This window comes from Cornus florida, unplaced genomic scaffold, assembly GCF_030987335.1.
Source record: "Cornus florida cultivar Cherokee Brave unplaced genomic scaffold, ASM3098733v1 CherokeeBrave_3.0.0_Hap2_Chr02, whole genome shotgun sequence".
NCBI classification, from domain to species: domain Eukaryota; kingdom Viridiplantae; phylum Streptophyta; class Magnoliopsida; order Cornales; family Cornaceae; genus Cornus; species Cornus florida.
The window spans coordinates 63,247,932-63,274,130 of NW_026775572.1; the positions used below are offsets into that span (position 1 = coordinate 63,247,932).

General features: G+C 38.4%; 2 protein-coding genes across 4 annotated transcripts; one reads left to right on the forward strand and one right to left on the reverse strand.

Annotated features, from left to right (window-relative positions):
* On the reverse strand, positions 1-26,199 carry LOC132295144 (uncharacterized). 3 transcript variants are annotated; one of them, XM_059793274.1, is made up of 6 exons: positions 25,799-26,199; positions 25,249-25,311; positions 22,461-22,623; positions 22,299-22,368; positions 20,981-21,071; positions 1-280 (listed from the first exon to the last, which is right to left on the reverse strand). In XM_059793274.1, exons 1-5 carry the CDS (start codon positions 26,052-26,054, stop codon positions 20,982-20,984), a joined length of 642 nt encoding a protein of 213 aa, XP_059649257.1. In that variant the 5' UTR covers positions 26,055-26,199; the 3' UTR covers positions 1-280; position 20,981. The 3 variants fall into 3 exon arrangements, with proteins under 3 accessions (XP_059649257.1, XP_059649255.1, XP_059649256.1); XM_059793272.1 differs by lacking the exon at positions 1-280 and adding an exon at positions 13,042-13,227 and having other exon boundaries at positions 25,799-26,197; XM_059793273.1 differs by lacking the exon at positions 1-280 and adding an exon at positions 13,942-14,475.
* On the forward strand, positions 18,617-20,319 carry LOC132296329 (uncharacterized). The gene is made up of 2 exons (XM_059794539.1): positions 18,617-19,730; positions 19,913-20,319. Exons 1-2 carry the CDS (start codon positions 18,617-18,619, stop codon positions 20,317-20,319), a joined length of 1,521 nt encoding a protein of 506 aa, XP_059650522.1.

A 26,199-nucleotide genomic window follows, 5' to 3' on the forward strand; every position in this document is an offset into this window, starting at 1 on the left:
TATTAGCAGGATAATTGGAACAAACATGTTTAGCCAAGTGACACGTCTCACGGGATAAATCTGAGATTGCCACGTTACAAAATAAGGAAGGAAATAAATGTTTTAAATAACCGAAAGAAATATGTCCTAAACGCATCTGTCAACACATAAGTTGTGCTTTATTCGATGAAACAAAATTAGAAAATGAAACTAAATGTGCTTGAGGTGACAATAGAACATCCAGCAGGTATAAACCATCTACTTCACGCCCACTGCCAATCGTCCATTTCGACACCAGATCCTGAAAAATACAATGAGAAGGAAAGAACATTACACTACAATTTAATTATTTAGTAATGCTACTAATATGAATAAAATTTGTAGTCAACTGTGGAACATGAAGTGTATCTAACAAAGTTTATGAAGAAATAACTGATATGTGACCCTTCCTAGCAATGGATCATGGAGAGACATCCACAAGGCGTACCTTATGATGGCTAGAGCATATACTATAAGATTAGAAGAATAAGGACATACCAGTCATATTATCTGAAGCACCAGAATCAATGATCCGAAGATGTAGATTCGCTATGTGTAGACACAATAGTACCTGAGTGGGCATAAGTGGGGGTTGGCTGAGATAATGCCTCCATTTGGTTGAAGAATTGTTTGAACTTGTCCAAATCAGCTTGAGTCAAGGTAATTGTGGCAGAAGATGTAGAGACAGAGTTGTTAAGAGTTGGCGAGACTGGTTGTGTAACAGAATGTGCAGAGGATCGAGGTTGTTGTTTCTGTTAAGGTGGGCGTCCATACAGAGCATAACAACGAGATTTGATGTGATCCATTTTTACACAATGGTCACACCTCCCACGTCGTCGTCCCAGAGGAGGACCGGTGGTAGAACTCTGAACTGACTAGGATAGTGCAGTTTCTAAAAGGTTGGGAACCCAAACTGCCATATCAGAATGATCAACAGAAGCAACACTTAATGGATGAGTCCAACAGCTCTCATCTGACAACACATAGGAGTATGCATCCTCAAGAGTAGGGAATGAAGATAAGCCCAACAAATGAACACGAGCATACTCAAACTCGTTGTTTAACCCGGCAAGAAACTGAAACTCTTGATTCTTCTCTATAATCCCTACATATAAAATTGCATCATCTGGATCCTTTAAAGAATGGAAGGAATCACAATATGACATATCTTCCCAAATAGCACGAAGCTTGGCGATGTAAACTAAAACTTCAAGTCACCCTAAGAAATCCTGGTGACATTTCACCCCAACTAGAAAATTAGTGCATTATTTTGCCTCTGAGAATAAGTGCATTGTGAACTGAATCCCAAATTTGCTTAGCAGTATTTATAAACATATAACCAACGGCTATGTTTGGTTGCATCGAATTGACTAGCCAAGACATATCCATAGCGTTATCTGCAAACCACTATAGATATGCCTTTTTTAACTTAACTGACTCTTTCTCAGAACCAATAATATAGTCAATCTTGCCTTTGCCACAATGAACATCTTAGCAGACTGCCTAAATCAAATAGTTGGAGCCATCCAACTTCACTGTAGTGATTTGAAGTCCTGTATTTTCTGATGAGTTGGTGGGAAAAATGGCACCACCACCCACAGAACTTGAGTCAATAGAATTAACAGTTGAGGACCCTGAATCTGTCACACAACAATAAAAAAACTTCAAAAACTCCAAAAAAGTTGTTAATAAAGCAAAGGGTCTCCTCAGACAATAAATAAAAACAATGTCTCCTCAAACCATTCCCGAAAAATCCAAATACATACTTTTTTTAAGGAGCAATGCCCGCTTACATATAGCAAGACAGCCTCCTTCTTAATATTCGAAACCTCTCTGCAGACTCAATTTTTTTTAACCTAAGCCCTTCTGGGTGTTGGAGACCAACTATCCCAATTTACCCAACCCTAAAACAGTAAAAATGAAATTGTAAAACTTAAAAATACTTGTTTTCAATCACAAAATAGCAACACAGAAAAACATGTGTTGGTAAGGTCACACGATGTCACAAACATCCTAAGGTGGTTGTCGCGCAAGTAGCAAGGCTACTGAAAGGTGTGGAAATGTGTTGGATCTGATACCAAGAAATAGAAAAAGAAGAAAAAATAAAGAATTGTATAAAGGCTTGAATGAGATAATCACTCATACACAACTCTAGTATTTATAAATAAAAAGAGCACATGCTCATATTACAATAAAGGAAATAAAATCAAATCTAAATTAAATCACAGAATATTCTATGGCATATTCTATAGTATAATCAAATCTCTACTAATCGTGGTTATCATATTTGCTAACAAATAGGTTTGCAAGCTAACATTCCAATCTCAACCAATAACTCATAAGACATTTTTGTTTGGGAAACAAAGATCCCCTGCTTTGACCTAGCAACTTCAATACCCAAAAAAAATCATAAATACCCAAGGTCTTTGATCTCAAATTCTTTCACCAAATATGCTTTAAGCTTACCCATCTCCTCACCATCACCACCAGTCACCACAATATCATCCACGTACACGATTAAAACGGTAATCTTACCTCTAAGTGAATGTTTAAGAAAGAAAGTGTGATCCGATTGGCTTTGGTGGTATCCATATTTCTTTATGGCCTGAGTAAACTTGCCAAACCAAGCTCTAGGTGACTGTTTAAGTCCATACAAGGATTTCCTCAATTTGCATACCTTACCTCTTCAAGAAGGATTAATAAATTGAGAAGGGAAGTCCATCTATACTTCTTCCTCTAGATCTTCGTGAAGAAAAGGATTATTCACATCAAACTGCTGAAGGGGTTGCTCTAAATTTGCAGCCAAAGAAAAGAGGACCCTTATTGTATTTATCTTCTACACCAGTGCAAATGTTTCCTGATAATCTATCCCGTTATGACAAACGCAATAAACCCAAGATAAAATCAAGATTCTTGATAGAAAAATAAACACACTACACAAAGAACACAATGATTTATACATGGTTCAGCAACAACCTACGTCCACGGTTAAGATCCTGTGAAAGACTTCATTATGTTAAAATCGGAGATTAGAAGTTTTAAGTCCCTCACTCTGTTTCTGTACGAATTTTAGAGTCTCTCTTACACCACTCCAAACCCTAAATACCCTTATATATCGAGTTACAAAAGACTAATTAGGGTCCACGACCCATAAGCAAAAAACAGGTCAAAATTTTTCCTCGTGGAACTTTCAAAGCTTTGATGGGTTTGTGCTCACACAAAACTCATCCAACGGGTCGCTGAGTCATGAGCGGGTCGCAACGCGACCTGGCACCAAATTCAGGCCACAACATCATAAATCTCCAGTTACTCCTTTCACCTCCTCCATATACCCCTGAGGGCCTCAACAATTGCAAGTACCAATCAAGTCCAGACAATGTCTGGACTTGAGTGTAGGAATGACCTTAGTCGTCATATCTGTTAGATTCTCTGTTGTCCCAATCTTCCTCACTGCAATAGCCCCCTATGCAACCACATCTCTGATGAAGTGAAACCTGACATCAATGTGATTGGTCCTATCATGGAACATCTTATTTTTAATCAAATGTATGGCACTCTGGTTGTCTCAAAACACAATCAAATCATCCCACTGCAAGCCCAAATCACCAACCAAGCCTCTCAACCATATAGCTTCCTTCACTGCCTTTATAGTTACCATGCATTCAACCTAAGTAGTAGACAATACAACTACGAGCTGCAAAGTCGCCTTCCAACTAATCACACTCCCACAAAGAGTGAAGACATACCCTGTCAAGGACCTCCTCCTATCAAGATCTCCAGCATAATCCGAATCAATATATCCAACAACACTCCCACACGTGTCGCTGCCTTTGTCATAAGACTAACCTAACTTCTACAGTGCCTCGCAAGTATCGTAATATCCACTTCACAACCTACCAATCGACCTTCCTAGGTCTATCCATATATTTGCTCACTACACTAACTGCATGTGAAATATGTGGCCTAGGGCACACCATAGCATGCATAAGGCTACCGAGTCAACTAGGATAAGGAATACGAGATATGTGATCCACCTCCTCCTCGGTCTTTGGTGACAATCGTGCTGGAAGTCTAAAGTGGGCAGCCAATGGAGTATTCATAGGCTTTGATGCCTGCATACCGAAGCGTTCTAGCACTTTCTCAATGTATTTCTTCTATGACAAATACAATCTGCCCGCTCATCTGTCCCTATGAATTTCTATACCTAATATCCTCTTTGCAGCACCAGGATCTTTCATCTCAAATTCACCACTAAGTTGTGCCTTCAACATGTTGATTTCAAATATGTTCTTACAAGCTATCAACATGTCATCGACATACAACAAGTACAAATACAAACCATCTGAGAGCTTCCAGTGACACACACAACTGTTAAACTTACTCCAACAGTAGCCATTCCTAACCATAAAGGTGTCAAATCACTTGCACCATTGCCTAGGAGACTGCTTTAGCCCATACAAGGACTTCTTCAGTAGGAAAACATGATCTTCGTTTCCCAGAATCTCAAACCCCTCAAGCTAATACATATACATTTGCTCTTATAACTCACAATGCAAAAAAATAGTCTTGACATCACGCTGCTCAAGCTTCAAGTCATAAAGAGCAACCATAGCAAGTAACACCCAAATTGAGCTATGTTTCACCACAGGAGAAAACACTTCATTGAAGTCCACCCATTCCCTCTGTGTATAGCCCTTTGCCACCGAGCGTGACTTGTACCTCACATCTTCCACTCCTGGAATTCTTTCTTCTTCTTGAAGACCCATTTAAAGCCCACAATCTTTTAGCCCTAGGCTTCTTAACTAGCTCCCAAGTCTGGTTCTTATGAAGGGTTTCAATCTCCTCACTCATGGCAACAGACCATTATGCTTACTCTCTACCTGTGATGGCCTCATGATAAGTACACGGCTCATCAATATCCTTTGCCACACTAAGTGCATAAGTAACCGAATCAACATGTGAAAACCCATACTTCTCAGGTGGCCGAATATCCGTCCTAGGCCTGTCTTTAGCCACACTATACTGCTGCAACTGTGCATCTTCCTCTGCCCAAAACTGCACTTGCTTGTGATTCGACTGAATAGGATTATCCTCTAACTGAACCTCTACAAGCTCCACCTACTCACTGACACCCTAAGCTCTACTTGAATCGACTACCTCTTTATGCAGAACAAGCATCACAGATTCATGAAAGGTCACATCTCTGCTAATAAGTATCTTTTTTTCCGAAGCCTCTAAGCACTATAGTCTGTATCCCTTGACCCCGAGCTGATAACCAAGAAATATGCTTTTCTTAGCCCTCGATTCAAGTTTCCCCTCATTCACATGAGCATACGCTGAACACGCAAATATTCTCATATTATTGTAACTAGCAGGAGAACCAAACCATACCTCATCTAGAGTCTTACAATCGATAGCAGTCAATGGAGACCATTTCACCAAGTAACTAGATGTAGAAATAGCTTTAGCCCAAAAAGCTTTGTCTAACCCTGCATCGGACAGCATATATCGTGCCCTCTCCAATAACGCTTTGTTCATCCGTTCTGCAACTCCATTTTGCCGCGAAGTCTTCCTCACTGTGTGGTGTCTCAAAATCCCACGAGTCTTGTATAACTCATTAAATTCTTCATCACAAAATTCTAAGTCATTGTCTGTCATCAAGCACTTAACTTGTTTCCCAGCTGCTCAATCAAAGTCTTCCACTACTTGAATATAACAAAAGCCTCATTCTTGTGCTTCAAAATATGAACCCAAACTTTCCGAGAAAAGTTATCAATCAGCATCATCCTATATTTATCACCACCATGTGAAGTAACCTGAAAACGACCCAAAGATCATAATGAATCACTGTACCTTTGGTTTTGTGAATTCATGTACTGAATTTCACTCTGCACTGCTTCCCGAAGACACGTTGCTTACAGAAGTCCAGCTTCTCAGTTTTCTGACTACCAAGCAAACCTTGCTTACTTAGAACATCCATCCCCCTCTCACTCATATGCCTAAGCCTCATATGCCACAATTTGGTAGTATTTGAATCCGGATCCGAGGATGATACAACAACTTAACCCATGATTGTGCTACCCTACAGAGCATATAAAACGAGAGCTACGAGCAAATAAAACACCTTTCAGGAGTATCAATACCATCACATGAATCATAAAAACTATGTTTCTTCAGTCCTTTCATCACCACAAGAGCACCCTTGGAAACCTGAATAACTCCACTCCCAGCCTCATAAGTGCGCCCGATGGAATCCAGCATCCCAAGGAAATCATATTCTTTCTCAATTTTGGTACATGCCTGGCATTAGTTAGTGTCCTCACTATGCCGTCATACATCTTGATTTGAACTGTACCAATACCTACAACCTTGCATGCGGCATCATTCCCCATCAGAACTTCCCCTCCATCAATAGATCGATAAAAGGTAAACCGATCCCTATTTGGACAAGCATGAAACAAGCAACCTAAATCAAGAATCCACTCATCGCAAGAGCTGTCGACTGAAATTGTGAGAACGTTACCACCATGAATCATTACCCTCTATAACAACCGCACTTTCAACTTTAGAGTATTTTCCCTTTCCTTACTTACTTACGCTTTGGATAATTCTTTCTGAAGTGCCCTTCCTTGTGACAGACATAACATCTCAACACCTTCGTTTTGTTCTTAGACTTAGAATGACCTTTGTTGCCAAACCCTCCTTTCTGATTCATTCTCCATCTAACAAATAACCCCTCTGCCGAACTTTCTACATTGCCTTCAAACGCCCTTTTTTGTAACTCCTTGGAATTCATAGCTGCTTTCACGTCTTCCATAGACAAAGCAGTTCTGCTATACATCATTATATCGACAAAGTTCTAATATAAGGGTGGTAGAGAACACACCAGAATAATAACCCGATCTTCATCCCCTATATTGACATCGATATTATTCAAGTCCATAATGATACTGTTTACCTTGTTAAAATAGTCTTTTAGAGACTAACCTTTGTGCATCTGAAGAGTGAACAACCGCTTCTTTAGATATAATCGATTCACAAGAGATTTCGTCATATACCGGGACTCCAACTTCTGCCACTGCCCATCTGCCGTAGTCTCTCTAGCAACTTCTCGCAGAACCTCGTTACTCAAGCACAACAAAATCGTATTGTGTGCTTTCTCCATAGCCTCATCTTTGTCCTTAATCTTTTCTAGCAGCGCATCCTTCCCCTTCAGCGCCTTGGATAACCCTTGTTGAACTAATAGTGCCTACATCCTAACCCGCGATAGGTTAAAATCGTTTCTGCCGTTAAACTTCTCAATTTCCAGAAACTTGGACGTCATCCCTGCTTCGAACCGAAAACTCTGATACCAGTTTGTTGTGACAAATGCAGCAAACCCAAGATAAAATCAAGAATCACAACAGAACAGTAAACACGCCACACAAAGAACACAAAGATTTATACGTGATTCAGCAATAGCCTACGTCTATGGTTGAGATCCAGCAAAAGTCTTCACTATGTGTAAAATCAGAGATTACAAGTTTTCAGCCCTAATCTGTTTTTGTACGAATTTTAGTCTCTCTCTTACACCATTCCAAACCCTACGTCCCCTTATATATCAAGCTACAAGAGACTAATTAGGGTCTACGACCCATGAGCAAAAAATGGGTTAAAATTTTTTCTCGGGGAACTCCCAGAGCTTTGGTAGGCTTGGCCCACATAAAGCTCATCTAACGGGTCATTGGGTCATAAGCGGGTCGACACCAAATTCGAGCCACAACATCACATATCCCATAGGTTTAGGTATAACCTTTAGCTACCAATCTTGCTTTGAACTTCTCACTGAACCATCTGCCTTATGCTTCACTATGAATACCCATTTGCAACCAACTGTCTTTTGTCCCTCTGGTAGCTCAACAAGTTCTCATGTAGAACTTTTCTGTAAAGCTTCCATTTCTTTAATCATGGTAGCTTTCCACTGGGGTTGTCAAGAGCTTCATGTAACTTATTAGGGATAGACATGGATGTAATTGGGTTATAACTATTTTTATTAGGGACAGACACAGATGTAACTGGGTTGCAAGTATTTTATAAGATGAAGATAAACTATGTGAAGACACATAATGAGAAATGAGATGTTTGACAACTGAAAAATGAAAACAAGAGGGAGGTTTTCTTTCTCGAGCGGGATAACGTGCCTGATTCTCAATAACTAATTCAGTAGCATCATGTGGTTGATCAAATATGTAAATAAGCTGACTCATTAATAGAAGTATCAATACAGTGTTTAGAGGTAGGAATTACCTCAGGATTACGTCACAGGAGCGCTTAATTGGTCATTGGGTTGATCAAGAGGCAATTGAGTTATCTGTGTCTTCTCCTTTCTTGAGTATACAAATATGTGTGGCTAAAGGAATTTCTTTGAAGTCAGTGCAGAATTTTTAGCAGATTCCTTTAAAGTCGATGTAGAAGTTTCAATAGATGATGATACGCTAGTTAATGGTATTGACAGCACCTCCCAAGACTTCTTTTCATTTCCCAAATCCTCCCCCTGAAAAGAAACATTTGAATCTCCTTGTATGCCTTTCTTAATTGTTCACAGTGATGTGTGGGGGCCATCCTGTGTTCCTAATCATTTAGGTTCTAAATGGATTGTTTCCTTTATTGATCACTGCACTCGTGTTGCATGGATCTATTTGTTGAAAGAAAAAAAGTGATATTTTTTCCACCTTCCAATCCTTTCACCAAATAGGTTTGACCTAATTTAACACGAGTACAGGATATATGACCAGATAATGGAGGAGAGTATTTTAAGAGTGCGCTTAGCGTCTATTTTCACGTTCATGGCATCATTCATCAAACTTTGTGCGTTGATACACCCGAGAAAATGGAGTAGCAAAGCATAAGAATAGCCATCTCTTAGAGGTTGCTAGGTCATTACTCTTTGCTATGAACGTTCCTAAAACTTTATGGGGAGATGTTGTCCTTGTTGCAACATATCTCATTAACAGAATGCCTTCAAAAGTCCTTCAGTTTCAAACTCCTCTCCAGATATTATCCAAAACACACATTATTCAAACTCTTTTTCACATTCCAACCAAAGTGTTTGACTGTGTTTGTTATACTCATATCCATAAACAACACTGGAGTAAGCTGGATCCAAGAGCACTCAAGTGCATTTTCTTGGGGTATTCTGCGACATAAAAGGGATACAAATACTATCACCTCCTTCAGCAAAGATGATTGTTTCCATAGACGTTACTTTTGTAGAAAATCAAAGGGGAAAAATATATATCTTCCAACATATTTGTGAAAGGATAAAAGGGCTAAGGACCCAAGTAAGGTATCAAGTATCAAAGAAATTTTCTTTGAATGCTAAAGTATTATAAGCCGTTGTCCCACATAAGGAAACTAAGAATGAAAATTTAATCTATAGCCAAGAGACAAACACCCAACAATGGTGGCACTGCCTGCATGGCCTAAGGGGTCATGCTAGGCAGTGCCACTGTCTTTTTGGAAAAATAAAACAAAAGGGATGGATATCAAACCACGTTGTATACATAAAAGTGGCAATGGTATGAACTATGAAAGCCGACCGCAAAGAGATGATAAAGATCAAATGAGTAGCAATAATGGCATGAAAGTTGATTGCCAAAAGATCAAAAAGATCAAACAAGTGGCAACGGCATGAAAACCGATCGCCAAGAGATCATAAAAGATCAAACGAGTGGCAAAGGTTTAAAAGCCGATCGCCAAGTGATCAAACAAAGGGCAACGACATGAAAGCCGATCGCAAAGAGATAAAAAAATATATATATATCAAACGAGTGGCAATGGTATAAAGGCAGTCAGAAAGATCAAACCAAGTGGCAACATGAAAGCCGGTCGCCAAAAGATAAAAAAATATCGAACGAGTGGTAACAGCATGAAAGCCGATTGCCAAAAGATCAGGGATCAAACCAACAACATGAAAGCCGATCGCACAGAGATCAAAATACTAAGGCTCAAAAGCATATTAAAGGCCAAGTCCAAAAATGATGTATGCATGCACATTAGTGAGTATGGCCTGAGAGTTAACAAAAGGAATGAGAATGCATAAGTTGAAAATAAGCAAGGGAAACCTCAAGAAAAAATTCATTAACCAAAAATTACCCCTCATTGGGGGAAATTAATATTAAAACTTAAAATTCACAGTTATATTCTTCCAAAATAAAAAGTAAAAACTAAGCATCATCCTACTGAGAAGGAGAGGATTCAACATACACAGGGTTCTCCATAGTTGGTTCAGCAGTAGGATCAAAGGTTGACATAGCGAGTCCACTGGTTGATTCTGGAAGATCGTTGGCAAGAGCTGGAGGGTTAGATGGTTGGATAAGTGGCCCAGAAGAAGGAGTAGGGATGACACCAGCAGATACAAGCACATCAAGACATTCTTTCAAGGGCGGATTTAGGGGTGGGCTCTGGTGGGCTTGAGCCCACCCCAAAAAAATAAATAATCTAGATATAAAAAAAAAAAAAAAATCTAGATTAGTCCACCCAAAGAAATATTAGCCCACCCCATTGACAATTCCTGAATCCGCCCTTGCATTCCTTAAAAGATTCCTCGATTGGATCTTCTAGACGATTTTCATAGTTGCCAGGAGGATCAATCTGAAGTTCAGTATCGCAGACATCTAGATCGGAGTAAGAACATTCAGCTGTCGATAGGGAAAAGTCACCATAGCCGTCTCGATAGCCATACGCATACCTGAGAGCTGCCAAACGAGTAAAGCAACTGTATAGAGTATCAATCCCACTCCTAGTCTTGCCAATCAGATCCAACATGTAAGCGTGGGAGCTGGACAACTCCTCCACCTTCTTCCCCGCAGCTGCCTTCTCCTCCTCCAAAGCATGAGACAACTCCTGCACTTATAATCAGCCTTCTGGCGCTGAACCACCATTTTGTTGACCTCAAGGATCATTTTGTTGATTGGCATGAGTATTATGCTCAAAGTCCAGTTAGCTCACCTCCATTAGATGAATATGAACTCCATAACCTCATCAATGCAATGGAAGACTGACAAATTGAATAATAATATCTGGTGCATCACCATCGATACCGCGTACTCAAAGTTCTTATCAGATCTGAAAAATAGTAGCTTGAAGTACAAGTGGTAGACAAGTGAAAGTGAAAGATTAGAGAAGTGACGTCTAACGTAATGAGAAGATACAGAGAAGACTAGCGTAACAATCGAGGTCATGTGTCAACCAAGAGTAATGATTATGAGAGCATCCCCAGGGCGAGCGTTACACTTCATTCTACACTTTGCATAAAGTGTAATGCCACGTCAGCAATTGTGCTGACGTGGCTCTACACTTGTTTAAGGAGCTGTTATGCACCATTGTTTGCATTCTACACTTTATTAAATACAATCACTTTTACTATTTTATATACACAATTACACCACCACACACTATCACTTTTCCATTTTACAAATTATCACTTTTTCATTTTACATACACAATACCCACCTTTTTGCATCTGTTACATGCTACTCGGTTCTACACATTTGGAGTAGCAAGTGTAGAATGTGTGCTGGGGACCACAAGTGTAGAATGTGCACAACAAAAGCATTGGTTCGCCACAGACTCGGATATTATCCAAATAGGCCATGCGCTGGGAATGCTCTGAAAGGCTCGAGTGGAGAAGGAAAATCGTTCCGTATCCTCAGAAAATTTAATTTCCCCTTCATTAATGTGAAGAATAATTGGGAGCAAGGTGTGACAGGTCGAAATCTCCACCAATAGGAGTTCGGCATCCAAGCAAAGGGCTCCACCTATTTTAACGCGCCATGTGTCAGGAATGTCAACCATCACCACACATGGCCAGAATTGCTGAAAACCAAAGTTGGGACACATGGGTCTAAAGAAAGCCAAACGGACCAATCGCATCGTAGAAGAGGCCCAAAAGTAAAACAAGGAGGAAAAGGAGGCCAACCCAAATGATCCCAGCTTGTGTTCCAAGCAAAAGGAATTTAGGGTAAGAAATAAATAGGGAAAAGGGGAGAAGAAAATGCATTAGTGTTGTATGAGAAAACTTTCTATTTTCAATAACAGGATATTTCTAGTACATACTACACCATATACACATAATATTGTCACACTTGTTTAAGGAGCTGGTATGCACCATTGTTTGCATTCTACACTTTATTAAATACAATCACTTTTACTATTTTATATACACAATTACACTACCACACTATCACTTTTCCATTTTACATACACAATACCCACCTTTTTGCATCTGTCACGCTACTCGGTTCTACACATTTGGAGTAGCAAGTGTACCCACCTTTTTGCATCTGTCACACGTTACTCGGTTCTACACATTTGGAGTAACAAGTGTAAAATGTGTGCTGGGGACCACAAGTGTAGAATGCGCACAACAGAAGCATTGGTTCGCCACAGACTCGGATATTATACAAATAGGCCATGCGCTGAGAATGCTCTGAAAGGCTCAAGTGGAGAAGGAAAATCGTTCCGTATCCTCAGAAAATTTAATTTCCCCTTCATTAATGTGAAGAATAATTGGGAGCAAGGTGTGACAGGTCGAAATCTCCACCAATAGGAGTTCGGCATCCAAGCAAAGGGCGCCACCTATTTTAACGCGCCATGTGTCAGGAATGTCAACCATCACCACACATGGCCAGAATTGCTGAAAACCAAAGGTGGGACACGTGGGTCTAAAGAAAGCCAAACGGACCAATCGCTTAGCAGAAGAGGCCCAAAAGTAAAACAAGGAGGAAAAGGAGGCCCAACCCAAATGATCCCAACTTGTGTTCCAAGCAAAAGGAATTTAGGGTAAGATATAAATAGGGAAAAGGGGAGAAGAAAAGGCATGAGTGTTGTATGAGAAAACTTTCTATTTTCAATAACAGGATATTTCTAGTACATACTACACCATATACACATATAATATTGTCACAATCCAAAATTAAGGTTTGAACACAAACCAGCCTGTTTTCCATCACATCCTTTCAACGTACAACCCGCAGCAAAATATAATTCAATCACTTAGAAAACATTCCATCTTATACATAGTATAATCTAGCTTCATGTAAATCAAAATCATCAAGTCACCTCTATACAAGCATTTCAGCAACACCTAAACTACAAAAAAAAAAATAGAGCTGTCTCTATATAGAGCAAACCAACAACTCCCGAATTCTCCAATTGATCTTTGGGTACCTGGAAAATGATAGGGTGAGTTAACAGCCCTGTTGGAAAAACCATAATAGGAGCTTCAAAAAGGTTTAGAAGCACATGGAAGTAAGTTTCACAGAATATATATAATCATTTGTATAACTAAAACATACACACACTGAACATAGTTGTTTCTGAGCAAGAATGGAACAAGGAACTCGGGAAAAGATGAACAACATCAGGCTTTGAGTATCAACTTGAGTGAAACACATGCAGCAATTAAAACAGAGAATTTCATGGCCAAATCAAAGGAATTTAGGAAGTAAAACCACTCCAAGCAACTCAAGGTATAGAGAACCCTACCCAAAGATGACAAAAATGAAGACGGGGGATGAGGTGATGATATATTCTACAACCCAACTCCTTTCCTCTTCTTCCTTTCCCTTCTTCTTCTCTCTATCTCACACTAAAACCTCACTGCTGGAACTCTCATGCTCCCTCCCTAGTGTTTTCTTCCCTTTCTTTTGGTTTAAGCGTTCATGTAGCAGATGAAAAGGCAGCAACAGGTGTATAGCTGGGGATGAGTCAGAGGATACAAGGTGCAGGTAAGAAACATGTATCCTAAGAGGCTTAGGAAACTGACACATGGTTTCCACTCAGACAGATTTTGGTTTAATTGCAACCTCTCCACTACTAATGCAATCAGCTTATGAAAGAGAGATAAATCACTAATTAAGAAGGGAAAACAGAGAGCAAGATTAAGCTAACAAGTAGCTTAAACACCCACAACTCAATCCCAAAGAAAGGGAGAGATAAAAAGCTTCTGTAGCAATCTGATATTTTTTTGATAAGTAAAGAAGCATTATTGATAACACGTGAAAAAAACTGCTCATTACAACTTGGAACAACCCTTTTATAAGCCACAAGGGATGCCCTAGCAAAGATATAATCCTAGCCCTTCAAATAAATGTAATCTAAAGGCTAGTATTCTCTCCAGCAGAAGAAAGAGATAAAAATTACAAAACAGACGTTAAACAGTCACATGACTCACTTAAAAGGCACATGACTTATAAAATAAAATCAAATGACTATAATATCCTAAGCATGAAATAAAACAGATTAAAGACTCATAAATGACTCAAGACTAAAAACAATCACATAATCAGACTCATCATCAGTTGGCCTATTTATGGAAACTCAGTCTATTTATGGAAACTCGGTCGTGTCTTCTTAGGGTGTTCAACCATTTGAAAATAGTCTTCATCCAGTTGCTCTGAATCACCCACCAATTAACTGTAAAAATAATAATCTATTCACTAATCCGTAAACCCTGGCAATTACAAGGCTTTATATAATAAACTTAAGACTAGCTAATTACCAAATATAAAATAAAATCAAAATAGGAAAACTGTTGAAAATTAGAAAACTACTCAAAAAGGAAAGCTACTAAAAATTAGGTATCTTTCAAAACATGGAAACTTTTTGAAAAACAAATATTTGCAGGAATTTGAAATTTTGCCTTCATCAGTCTCCTTGGGATTGAAAGAACTCGCCCTCGAGTTTGAAGCAATTTTCCACAATCAATCAAAAATCCGAGCATGGCTTTCCATCCCTTCTTTCTTCTTCTCCGCACTCGAACCAAAAACATTAATCTTCTTATACTAGCAAAGAATACACTCGCATAGTAAACATGGATTGCGGTGTAACATGTATCTTGAAGTACAAGTGTAATCAACTTTAATCTTTCTTCCAACAATCGCCTAGCAGTTGTAGTACGCTCCAAAAATTCATCCCAAATCATGCCATAAAAGTGAAATTCATTATTTTTCATCCCCATGGATCCAAAAGCTTCATCATCAACCACGTATCCTTTAATTTGATATTCTTCTTTTGTAACTTCCTTATCAAAGAACACTAATTCATCGCAATCCATAGATATTCTTCACTCATATGATTCAATGTGCGGTTCTTCATAAAAAACTGGAGGCTTACTCCGGTTAACGAATGATTCTATAGTAACTTCCTCTTCTTCTTGTGGTTGTTCTTCTTCTCCACTAAGATATCCTTCAAATTATGGAATTTCCACCCTAAAGCCACCAACTCAACGCCTTTCATCAAGTGGAACAAGTGTTGGTCTGGATGTTGCTCTATTGCAAAAAGGATCGACAAAATCTTCTTTAAGATTGTCCTCCTCATAAATTTCGAATTTGAAATTTGCCAGCCAACGGCAGTCAGTCCGCTTGTCGGGTGATCAATGGTAGGTTTTCCAGTACTAGGGGTCTCGGCTCCACCATGGAGGAGGGCCAGACCTCCTCCCCCACATCGCCAGCAAGGTCTATATGCCGGAATTCTCCCCCTATTCGCCCCAAGTATAATAGTTTCTTTGATGAAACAAAATCAACTTTCAAAAATCTGCAGTATCATCAAGAGTGCAGAGGAGTGAAAGTTTAAATTTTAGATGAGGATGTTATTGAGGAAGTTGCGTATTGGAAGTCATCTGTTGTTGGCTACGTGATGGGCAAGAAGCCCTACTACCCTTACTTCAAAGCCTTTGTAGCTAAATATTGGGCTAAAGACTTTACATTGGTTTTACCTTAAGGATGGGTTATTCATGGTGCTGTTTAAGATTGAAGAAGATGTTCAGAATGTATTGTCTAGAATCCACACTTTTGAGGGAAGACCAATTATTTTGAAGAAATGGAATAAGAATGTTAGTTTACAGAAAGAAATTCTTGAAACCGTTCCTGTGTGGTTGCGTATTCATGACTTGCCGATGCATTGCCGGAATGAGGCATCAATATCCAAAGTCTGTTCATCTTTTGCAAAGCCAATCTATATGGATGACCCAAAGACCCATAGGGATAAGGGACATTTCGTAAGAGTTATGGTGGAAGTAGATGTACAGGAGGTTTTACGAGACTCTATGATTGTTGATATTCACGGTATTGATTGTCACATTGAATTGGAGTATGAATGGAAGCCGACAGTGTGTAAGCTATGCAAAAGAACTGACCATCTTGAAAAGAGATGTCCACAAAAAATTCTTCAGACTTCTACCAAACCTAAGAAAACCATGGATCGATGGGTGGTCAAACAGAAAGGAAAATTGGTTGAAATTGCTGACACTAAGAAGGTGTTTGTTGATATGCCACAGAGAAATCCACAAGCTGTTTCTGGAGTTTCTACTTCTAATGCCTTTGAGTTGTTAGGGTCTAATGATGGTACAAATGAGGAGAACACAGTGGAGGAGGAAGTTGTTGCTTTGCAAGATACTACTAATGAGAAGAACACAGTTGAGGAGGAAGTTGTTGCTCTGAAAGATACTACTAATGATAGTATTGTCATATCATCAGAAATTAATGTTGCAAAGGCTACAGGTTTATTGGAATTTACTGAGGCAGAAAGCTCATCTCAGGAGGTTTACATTGAAAAAGATTTGGGAGAGACCAGAAATGTTCCTATAATTGAAGATATAGGTGATGAGGTTGTTAATATTGCAGAATTGGCTGTGACAATGGCAAACACTTCAAAGGAAGCTTGTCAGGTTGTGACAGATTTATGTACCCCAGTTTCACAAGGTATTAAGACTGTGGACTCAGTTGAGAAATTCAAGAATATATCTGGGGCTGTGGAGCAAGAAGGTAATTTACAAGTAGCACAAATCTTCTAGGCAGAGAAAGAAACCCTATGTGCCTCCCTCAGACAGAATAACGAGAGGAATGCAAGCAGGCAGTGGTTCACTGCCATTGTCTCAATAATGTTAGGGGCTTGGAATGTGAGAGGTCTTAATAGACCTCCCATGCAAAAGGAAGCAAAGCAGTGGATTCTAGAAAACAAATTTGCTTTTGCTGTGCTTGTGGAAACTAGAGTGAAGGAAGGTAAGGCATCCAAAATTCAGAGAAAACTTTGTCCTCAATGGAGTTGGTTGGCTAAATATAAGTCTAGCTATTTGGGAAAATTTTGGATTGGTTGGAATAGAGCTTTATTTGATGTGGAATTGATACAAGAAGATGCTCAAGCAATGCTAGTTCAAGTGAAACATATTGTGTCTGGTAGATAATTTTTATTACTGGAGTTTATGCTGCAAATAGAGTTAAAGAAAGAAGAGATCTGTGGAAATCTCTTAGGGCTCAAGCTGAAAAAATTTCAGGCCCTTGGATTGCTGTGGGAGATTGGAATATTATTAGATCTAGTCATGAGAAGAAAGGTGGTCTGCGAGTTCCTCAATGTAGATTGGATGAATTCAACAGCTTGATTCAGGACATAAGTATGGAAGACCTTCCCATAAATAACGGAGAATGGTCTTGGAGTAACAAACAGAACTTACAATCAAGGATTAATGCAGTTAGATAGAGTTCTTGTGAATTCTCAATGGCTGCAGCAATTCACTGATTCAAAGGTTTCTCTCACACCTGCCTCTTTGTCTGATCATTATGGTATGGCAGTTCAATGGTATTTTGATTGCTCTCATGGTCCAAAACCTTTTAAATTCCTCAAAATTTGGTGTCTACATGATGAAGTTGAATCAGTTGTTTGTAAGGCATGGGAGAAGGATGTTACAGGGAATCCTTTACATATTCTGCAGAAAAAATTAAGAGCTGTGAAGGCAGATGTTAAAGAATGGAACAAGTCTTAAGGGTTCTGTTTCTGAACAAATCCAAGTAGCTAGAGATGATTTACATCTAGCTCAAATGAAATTGTTACATCAGCAAGTTGATCAAGATTGCACAGACAGAGAGAGAGATCTGACAGGTAAATTGCAACAAGCTTTGGAACTTGAAGAAATTTATTGGGCTCAAAAGTCTAGGATTAAATGGCTGCAAGAAGGGGATAAGTGTACTGCTTTTTTCCATAATGTGGTTAGACAAGAAGATACTCAAATTCTATTACTCAACTGCAAAATTCCAATGGTGAGGTGTCGGCTAATCCTAATACTATCAAAGACTGGTTGGTTACATTCTATGATGAATTGTACAAGAAACAAGGAGACATTGTGGCTGCGCTGAAGACCCCAAGAAAGGTTCTAAGTGATGAAGATGCTCAGAGTTTAGACTGTGGTATATCAGCAGAGGAAATTAAAGGTGGTGTTATGCAATTTCATCCTGGTAAGGCACCAGGTCCAGATTTTATCAACATTATTGGAGGTGTATTGGATAAGATGTGATCAATGCTGTTAGTTACTTTTTCACTGAAAGTACCCTTCCACAAGGTATCAATTCCACATTTTTGACCCTCATTCCCAAGGCAAATCATGGTGACAAAATTGCTAATTACAGGCCCATTGCCTTGTGTAATTTGGCTTACAAAATTATATCCAAAATTTTGGCAAATAGACTGATTAAAGTTCTTCCCAACATCATTGGTCCTGAGCAAGTTGCGTTTATTAAAGATAGAAGGCTTCATGACAATACTCTGTTAGTATCTTATCTAATTAATGGATTTGGGAAAAAAACATGGCGATCCAACTATTACTTTGAAGCTTGATTTGAAGAAAGCATATGATTCTGTTGATTGGGATTTTATTCAGAAAGTGTTACAAGGACATGGGTTTAGTGACAAATGGATCAAATGGACTAATGTTTGTATTAATTCTCCAAAATTCTCAGTTCTGTGTAATGGTGTTCCAGCTGGTTCCTTTTCTGCTTCCAGAGGTATAAGACAAGGCTGCCCTCTCTCTCCTTTGTTATTTGCATTTGTCACAGAATACTTCAGTAATTTGATGGAGACTGCTATTGTTGAGGGTAAGATCAAAGTGTCAAAGGCTGTGTCACAGAAAAATATGAAGATCTCTCATACTTTTTATGCAGATGACTTAATGGTGGTCAAAGCAGACATTCCTACTGTCAAAGCTATTGATGAGCTTCTCCAACAGTTTAAAGAAGCCACCGGACTTCAGGTAAATAAAGAGAAAAATTCTGTTATTTTCTCTAAATCTGTCAGAGGTAGAAGAAGGATCTCCAACATCCTACGATTTCAAACTGAAAACTTTCCTTTCAAATACCTTGGCTTACCTTTGTCTAACAACAATTTAAGAACTGGTGATTTCAGAATGCTTGTGGATAAAATTAATGGGAGGTTAACTCATTGGAATACCATCAATCTATCTATCGCAGGAAGGATTGAATTGTTGAGGTCAGTTCTTTATTCTTATCTGTATCACTGGGTTTTTGGATTTAAAATTCCTTGGGAGGTCAAAGTTGATTTAGAAAGGAGATTCAAATGTTTCTTGTGGAGTGGAAAATCAGATGTTAAAAAGATTTCTCAGTTGAAATGGAGTCAGGTGACCTTGCCAATTTCAGAGGGAGGCTTTGATCTTAGAAAAATTCAAGACATAGATGTGGCTGCCAAAATGACTTTATGCTGGGATTTTGTTCAGAAAAAGAATAAGACGTGGATTCAGTGGTTGCATGCAAGGTATCTTCAAAGAGTGTCTTTTTGGAATGTTGTTCCAAAACTTACTGATTCCCCTATTTGGAAACAAATTCTAGGGGTTAGACAATTGATTTTACAAAACTTAAGTTCAGAATTGGAGATGGGCTACAGTTCAGGTAGCTTACAGATCCTTGGTGTGAAAACCAATCATTAATCCAGAGGTTTGGGGCTACATTGTTTAGACAAGTGGATAGAAAGACTTTTTTAGCAGACCTTATTGTCAATGGAAGATGCAATAGACCTGAGTTTATACCTGAAACAGTGTTTAGTGTTATTCAAAGGTTAAAGATTGTTGCAGGTTCAGATATTATAGGCTGGAAAACTGGTAGTTTCTCTCTGAAGGCAGCTTGGAATTCATGTAGATTCATAAACCCAACTTTGAATTGGTGTGATCTCTGTTGGAAGCACTGTAGGCCTCGAATAGCAGTGGTGGTGGGCATTATTTTACACAACAAGAATTTATCCTTGATTAATTTGCAAAAACGAGACATCACTATTACTGCTATATGTCACAACTGTACGAGGAATGTGGACTCCAATGATCATCTTTTCTGTACTTGCAACTATGCTCAACAGGTTTGGCATGAGATTTTTTCCCTTCTTCACATTGATAATCCACATTGCATTTCTCTGATGCAAATGGTGGAATGGTTTGGACAGCAGACCACTACTGATTCTAAATTTCTACCAAATCAAAAGTGTTGAGCTCAATTTTTTCAACTGCTATTTGGAAAATTTGGGTTATTAGAAATGAGGCTTTGCATAATGGAGTTCAAACCCAAGCTACTCAGGCTGCTCAGTCGATCATATGGGAGGTTTTGTCACATCTCAAACTCAGATTAGAAGACTTCTTTCCCATTTTTTAATGAGGAAGAGTTTTCTGATCTGGTTGATTGTTGATACAATGTGCTAAGGAATTGCAGATTGCAGTGTACTGGAAAAATAATAATCTATTCACTAATCCGTAAACCCTAGCAATTACAAGGCTTTATATAATAAACCTAAGACTAGCTAATTACCAAATATAAAATAAAATCAAAATAGGAAACTGCTGAAAATCAGAAAACTGCTTAAAAAGGAAAGCTACTAAAAATCAGAAAACTACTCAAAATAAGGAATCTTTCAAAACATGGAAACTTTTTGAAAAACACATATTCCACTTGCAGGAATTTGAAATTTTGCCTGCATCATCATCTCATGTTGTAAAAGCCAGTAATTTTTACATGCATGTTGCCCCCTTAAATTTTGTTGTTCCATCTATCCCAAAATGGCGATTCAAACAATCACACAAGTCCCCAAAATGAGAAGATTATAAAAAGCAAAGTGAAAGAAGCAGATGCTGAGTAAGAGTGATAGTTACACATACCTCATGTCGTGAAATTTGTCCGAGCACAATTAGCAAAATATTCGTTCGGATCAAAATCATGTAATGTATGGTCTCGTTTCCCAACAGCGTCCTGCAGGGAGTATAAAGAACGTGATTAAAGACTATTCCAGGTTAAAAATAAACCAGAAAACAATAAACTATACTGACTAGCCAAAAAGACAAGGTGTATAATGCTTCGTTTGGTTGGAGGGATGGAAAAATGGATGAAAGAGAGAGGGGGAGGGATGGATGAGGCATCCCTAGGGAAGGGAAGGTGTCTCCCCCATTTTTTGTTTGGTTGAATGGAATGGATAGTAGAAAGGATGGATGGGGTGATACTCTCTTTTCTTGTTTGGTTGGAGGATGGGAAAGAGAGTTTTTATAAAAAAAAAATTACCAATATACCCCCAGTATATAAAATTATAAAAGGTCGTATCCATTTTCTCTCTCCTCTCTTCCCCCAAAATTGGGCGGATAGAAAAACATAAAGAAAGGAGGGATGCTTCATCTCTCCTTGCTTTCTCACTCTCTTCCCTTCCCTCCAACCAAACACGAAAAGGGTCATCCATCCATCCTCAATCCTTCCCTCCAACCAAACATAGCATAAAGAATAAGGGTCTCCAAAAGCTACATTAAGATATTAAACTGTGGAAACCAACATTTCACATATATGAATAGCTGTCAAGCTTTTCTAGTAATCAGTTCAAACCCCATAGTGGTATGGAGTTAATAAATACTTTACTAGGTGAAGTTAGAACATTGTAGAATTCCTGAATTTCCATTTGGTTATGCCCGTCCTTACATTCAATTCTTTAGACATTTTTTGTTCAATAAGGCTCCTATAAGCTCACAATGATCCCTAGAGGCAAATGGTACTCGACTTTTGCTGGTTTTATATCAAAATTGTTATTGGATCATCCATTGACATTTTTTCATTATTGTGGTAGGTATTGTGCATCTACCCAATGTATGCTAGTCTACATAGAGTCAAAATCCTCTCCCGTGACGTGCCATAGCGCACGGGAGAGGGTTGAGATCAACCCAATAGAAAGTGGGACCCGCTGCTGGGTTGGTCTCAGCCCCACCAAGAGGTACTTATCAAAAAAAAAAAAAAAAAAAAAAAAAGATGCACCAAGAGGCATATGATGTTTTTTGGTAATTAAGTATAGATATTGTTTTTGACAGATTATATGAATATATTAGTTTAAATGGGTATGAAAATAATTACCAAAGATGCACAAAATTTCACGTACTGCAGTACTTTCCTTGAATCAAGTAAATCGCAAATATTTGAGTTTATATTGAGAGAATGACATACCTTCTCCATTAAAAGATATTCTAGATCAACATCTAGAGCAATCATCTTACAATCACTATCCAAGACAGGTCTGAGGTAATATAAAATGAAAACAAAATAAAATCAGAGATCCAACAAAATTGTAATGTGCATAAGATTGTATAAACAATAATCAGAAGGTACCTCGACTCCAATTCCTCTACGCCCTTCCTCGGGCAATATGGGCACTCAAATACAGTTGTTTCAGAACCTCTAAACTTGTCAGTGCGAACTCCTTCTGGGGTCGAGAGGATCTTCAATTCAGCTTTGTGCTCCTTGCACCGAATCTCAAATTTTCTATTTTTGTCTGCCATTGGGGTGACCCACGAAAGGTTTTTCATTTGGAATCGTTCAATACATCATTACATCTTGCACTAAAGATTGCCAAAGCAAAAGCAATAACTGCATCGTCCTTTACGTCTAGACCATTACTGTTATATTTTATTGTTTTTCCTATTCCCACTAATACTACACTGACTATACTGGCAGAAAAACCACCAATTATTTTTTAATAATAAATTTATATCTTCTGCATGTATATATGTTTCCGTCTAGAGTAACACAAATTACCTCTCTAGTATCCGTTTTTATTTTAAAATTAATATAAGGTGTTTAGAAGATGAGTTTTCTATACAACTCAAATCACCAATTTCTTATGAATTTTTTTTAATAAAAGGAAATCTAATTAGATAAGGAAATATATATAAAAAATAAATAATTTAGTCTTTCTAATTATACAAGGAAATATACATATATATATAGATATATATATATAAATATATATAATTTAGTCTATTTATAAAACTTAAATTATCTATTTATTATGAGTTTTTTTAATAAGAGTAAATCTAATTAGTTAAGGAAATATATAAAGAAAATAAATAATTTAGTCTTTCTAATTAGACAAGGAAATATATTAAAAAATATAAATAATTTACTCTATTTAGTCTCCAAATCTTTTCTAATTTTATAAATAATTTTCAAATATATAAATAAATAAATATCCATTTTTATTTTAAAATTAATATAAGGTGTTTAGAAGATTTTCAATAAAACTCATATTACCTATTTTTTATGAGTTTTTTTAATAAAAGGAAATCTAAGTAGATAAGGAAATATATAAAGAAAATAAATAATTTAGTCTTTCTAATTAGACAAAGAAATATATAAAAATATATAAATAATTTAGTCTATTTATAAAACTCAAATTACCTAATTTATTAGGAGTTTTTTTAATAAAATTAAATCTAATTAGTTAAGGAAATATATAAAGAAAATAAATAATTTAGTATTTCTAATTAGACAAGGAAATATATAAAAAAATATAAATAATTTAGAGGGTCGAGAGAAGATTAGCTGGTTGGAAAAAGCAATATCTTTCCAAGGGTGGTAAAGTTACGTTAGTGAAAAGCATCTTGTCAAGCCTCCCAACGTATTTTCTTTCACTCTTTCAGGTTCCAGCCTCGGTTGCTGGACGTCTTGAGATGTTACAACGTAACTTCCTTTGGGGGGGTCGTGGAGAGGAGTTTAAGTATTATCTTGTCAGATGGGAGCAGGTTTGCAGGCCTTTTCAGTTGGGCGGGCTTGGGATTAGGAGATTGGCCCCCCTTTAACAATGCTCTCCTTGGTAAGTGACTTTGGAGATTCGGCAGTGAAAGGCATAGATTATGGAGAAGGGTTATTTCTTGTCGCTTTAGGGAGGAGAGAGGGGGGTGGTCAGCTAGGCCAGTCAGGTCTGCTAGTGGAGTAGGGGTGTGGAGGGCCATTGGAAAAGGATGGGACGAGTTCTCCAAACACGTTAGATTCAAAGTTCGGGCTGGAAGGTTTGTCCGGTTTTGGGAGGATCCCTGGTGCGCGGATAGGCCTTTGGCTTTTTTGTTTCCAAGGCTGTTCAGGATTGCTGTTGACAAACATGCTTTGGTTGCTAACTGCTATCACCTTGATAGCGGGAGGTTATCTTGGGATGTGCGATTCCGGCGATCTTTTTAGGATTGGGAGTTGGATGATGTCACTGGCTTGTTGGCTCTCCTGTACAGACAAAAGGTGGCGGGCACTGGTGTTGACTCCCTGATTTGGGTGCCCTCTTCTCGGGGGATGTTCCAGGTCCGGTCTTTTTGTGTGCCTCTCTGGTTTTCATGGCGTCTCCTTCCTATGGAAGACGGTGTGGTTGTCCAAGGCGCCTCTTAGGGTGGCCTTTTTTGTGTGGACTGCAGCTTGGAGTAAGATTTTGACTTTGGATAACTTAAGGAAGCGATTACATATTATTGTTAATCGGTTTTGTCTTTGTAAGTTGAATGGGGAGTCAGTGGATCACCTGCTGCTGCATTGTCCTGTGGCTCATGATTGTTGGAGTCTCATTTTTGATTTGTTTGGTATTCATTGGGTCATGCCTCGGACATCTCGGGAATTGTTGGATATTTGGAGGGGCCAATGGGTAGGGGCTCAGGCGAGAGTCTTCTGGAGGGTAACCCCGTGGAGCATTTGAAAAGAGCGGAATAAAAGATCCTTTGATGGGAAGGAGTCCTCCATTGGGGTGTTGAAATTTTCTATTATTTGTACTCTTTTTTGTTGGGGTTAGGGGAGAGATTTTTCTTCGATTGAGGATATCGTGGACTTTTTGGGTTCCTTGAGATCATAGGTTCAGTTTTTTTGTATAGCTTGGGACGCGTTCCCCATTTGAACACCTTCTAATACATTTTACTTATCAAAAAAAAAAATTTAGTCTATTTAGTCTCCACATCTTTTCTAATTTTATAAATAATATATAAATAAATAAAATAATAGTAAATTGTAATACAAAATAGTCTTGATTTTGATATTATTTTAGTAGTTTGAAAATACATCCATCAATAATTGAATTTCTAATGTAACAAGACTGTCTCCAAATAACCAATTCAACAACTCCAAATTCCCCATTTGACTCTTTGGGTACCTGCAAAATGGCGGATGAGGCAATGTCCCAGTAGGAAGAATCTACCGAATCTAACAACCACCTCTGCACAAGAAATCATCACAACAAGGGAAAATTTCCAAGTGTTAAAAACATGCCATGAAAATCACCGCTAATGTGTAAGATGAATAATTTCATGCTCCTTTAACAAAAATTTCCTATAGTTTCCCTCGTTCACTATCTACCTGTTTTGTGGGAAATTTTGATCCACGGAGCAGATTTTGTTGAAAACTGGTTTCAACAATAAGATTCAGCATGAAGTTTAAAGTTTGTTCAGTCCCAGCTTATCACATAAACTATTTACATTGTCTTCTAAAGTATTCAAATCACATACACATAGAGGTTCTATAAGTTAATGCGTTCAAGCCAAGAACCAATTTTAATAAATTTGTAAATGTACATTCACAATTAACACGACAAATGTATTCCCATTAGAATTTGCCCCAAAAATAACCATGCCGTTAGAATGTAGGAAAAGCAAACAAAATTGTGAAATTGTGACTAATACAATACGGAGGAGGAGAGAGATTACCATCGTAAGAGTGTTGAGCAGGCGGCTGGTGGTGATACTCTGGTGCGTTGAGAGTGGTAGAAGAAGCAGAGGGCTGTCGCATCATCGGCGGTGGCGGTGGCGGTGGCGGTGGCGGTGGCAGTTGTGGCCCCCTCAGATACTCGCCCATCATTGGCTGACGCTGCTGCTGCGGCGGCGGCGGTGGCGGTGGCGGTGGATGTTGCGGGTGTGGTTGCTGCTGCTGAAGATGGTGATGATGTTGATCACCGTACATCATCGTTACAGAGAGGAGAGAGAAAACCCTAAGAGTAGTAGGATTGAGAATCTCCTGACAGAAAAAAGCGGGAATGAGAAAGGTATAGAAGTAGTGTGGTTTTAGGGTTTTATGGGAAATTGGGGGTGAATGTAGCTATTGCCAGAGC

What these genes read in the sequence shown, in the direction of transcription:
- LOC132296329 (XM_059794539.1), top strand. Translation starts at nt 18,617, where the DNA reads ATGGATTTGGGAAAAAAACATGGCGATCCAACTATTACTTTGAAGCTT. An exon ending in GGAGATGGGCTACAGTTCAG is followed by an intron (nt 19,731 to 19,912) that starts GTAGCTTACAGA and finishes AGATTGTTGCAG; the next exon opens with GTTCAGATATTATAGGCTGG.
- LOC132295144 (XM_059793274.1), bottom strand. Translation starts at nt 26,054, where the DNA reads ATGATGTACGGTGATCAACATCATCACCATCTTCAGCAGCAGCAACCA. An exon ending in GTAGAGGAATTGGAGTCGAG is followed by an intron (nt 22,369 to 22,460) that starts GTACCTTCTGAT and finishes ATATTACCTCAG; the next exon opens with ACCTGTCTTGGATAGTGATT. An exon ending in AATATCTTTTAATGGAGAAG is followed by an intron (nt 21,072 to 22,298) that starts GTATGTCATTCT and finishes TACTCCCTGCAG; the next exon opens with GACGCTGTTGGGAAACGAGA.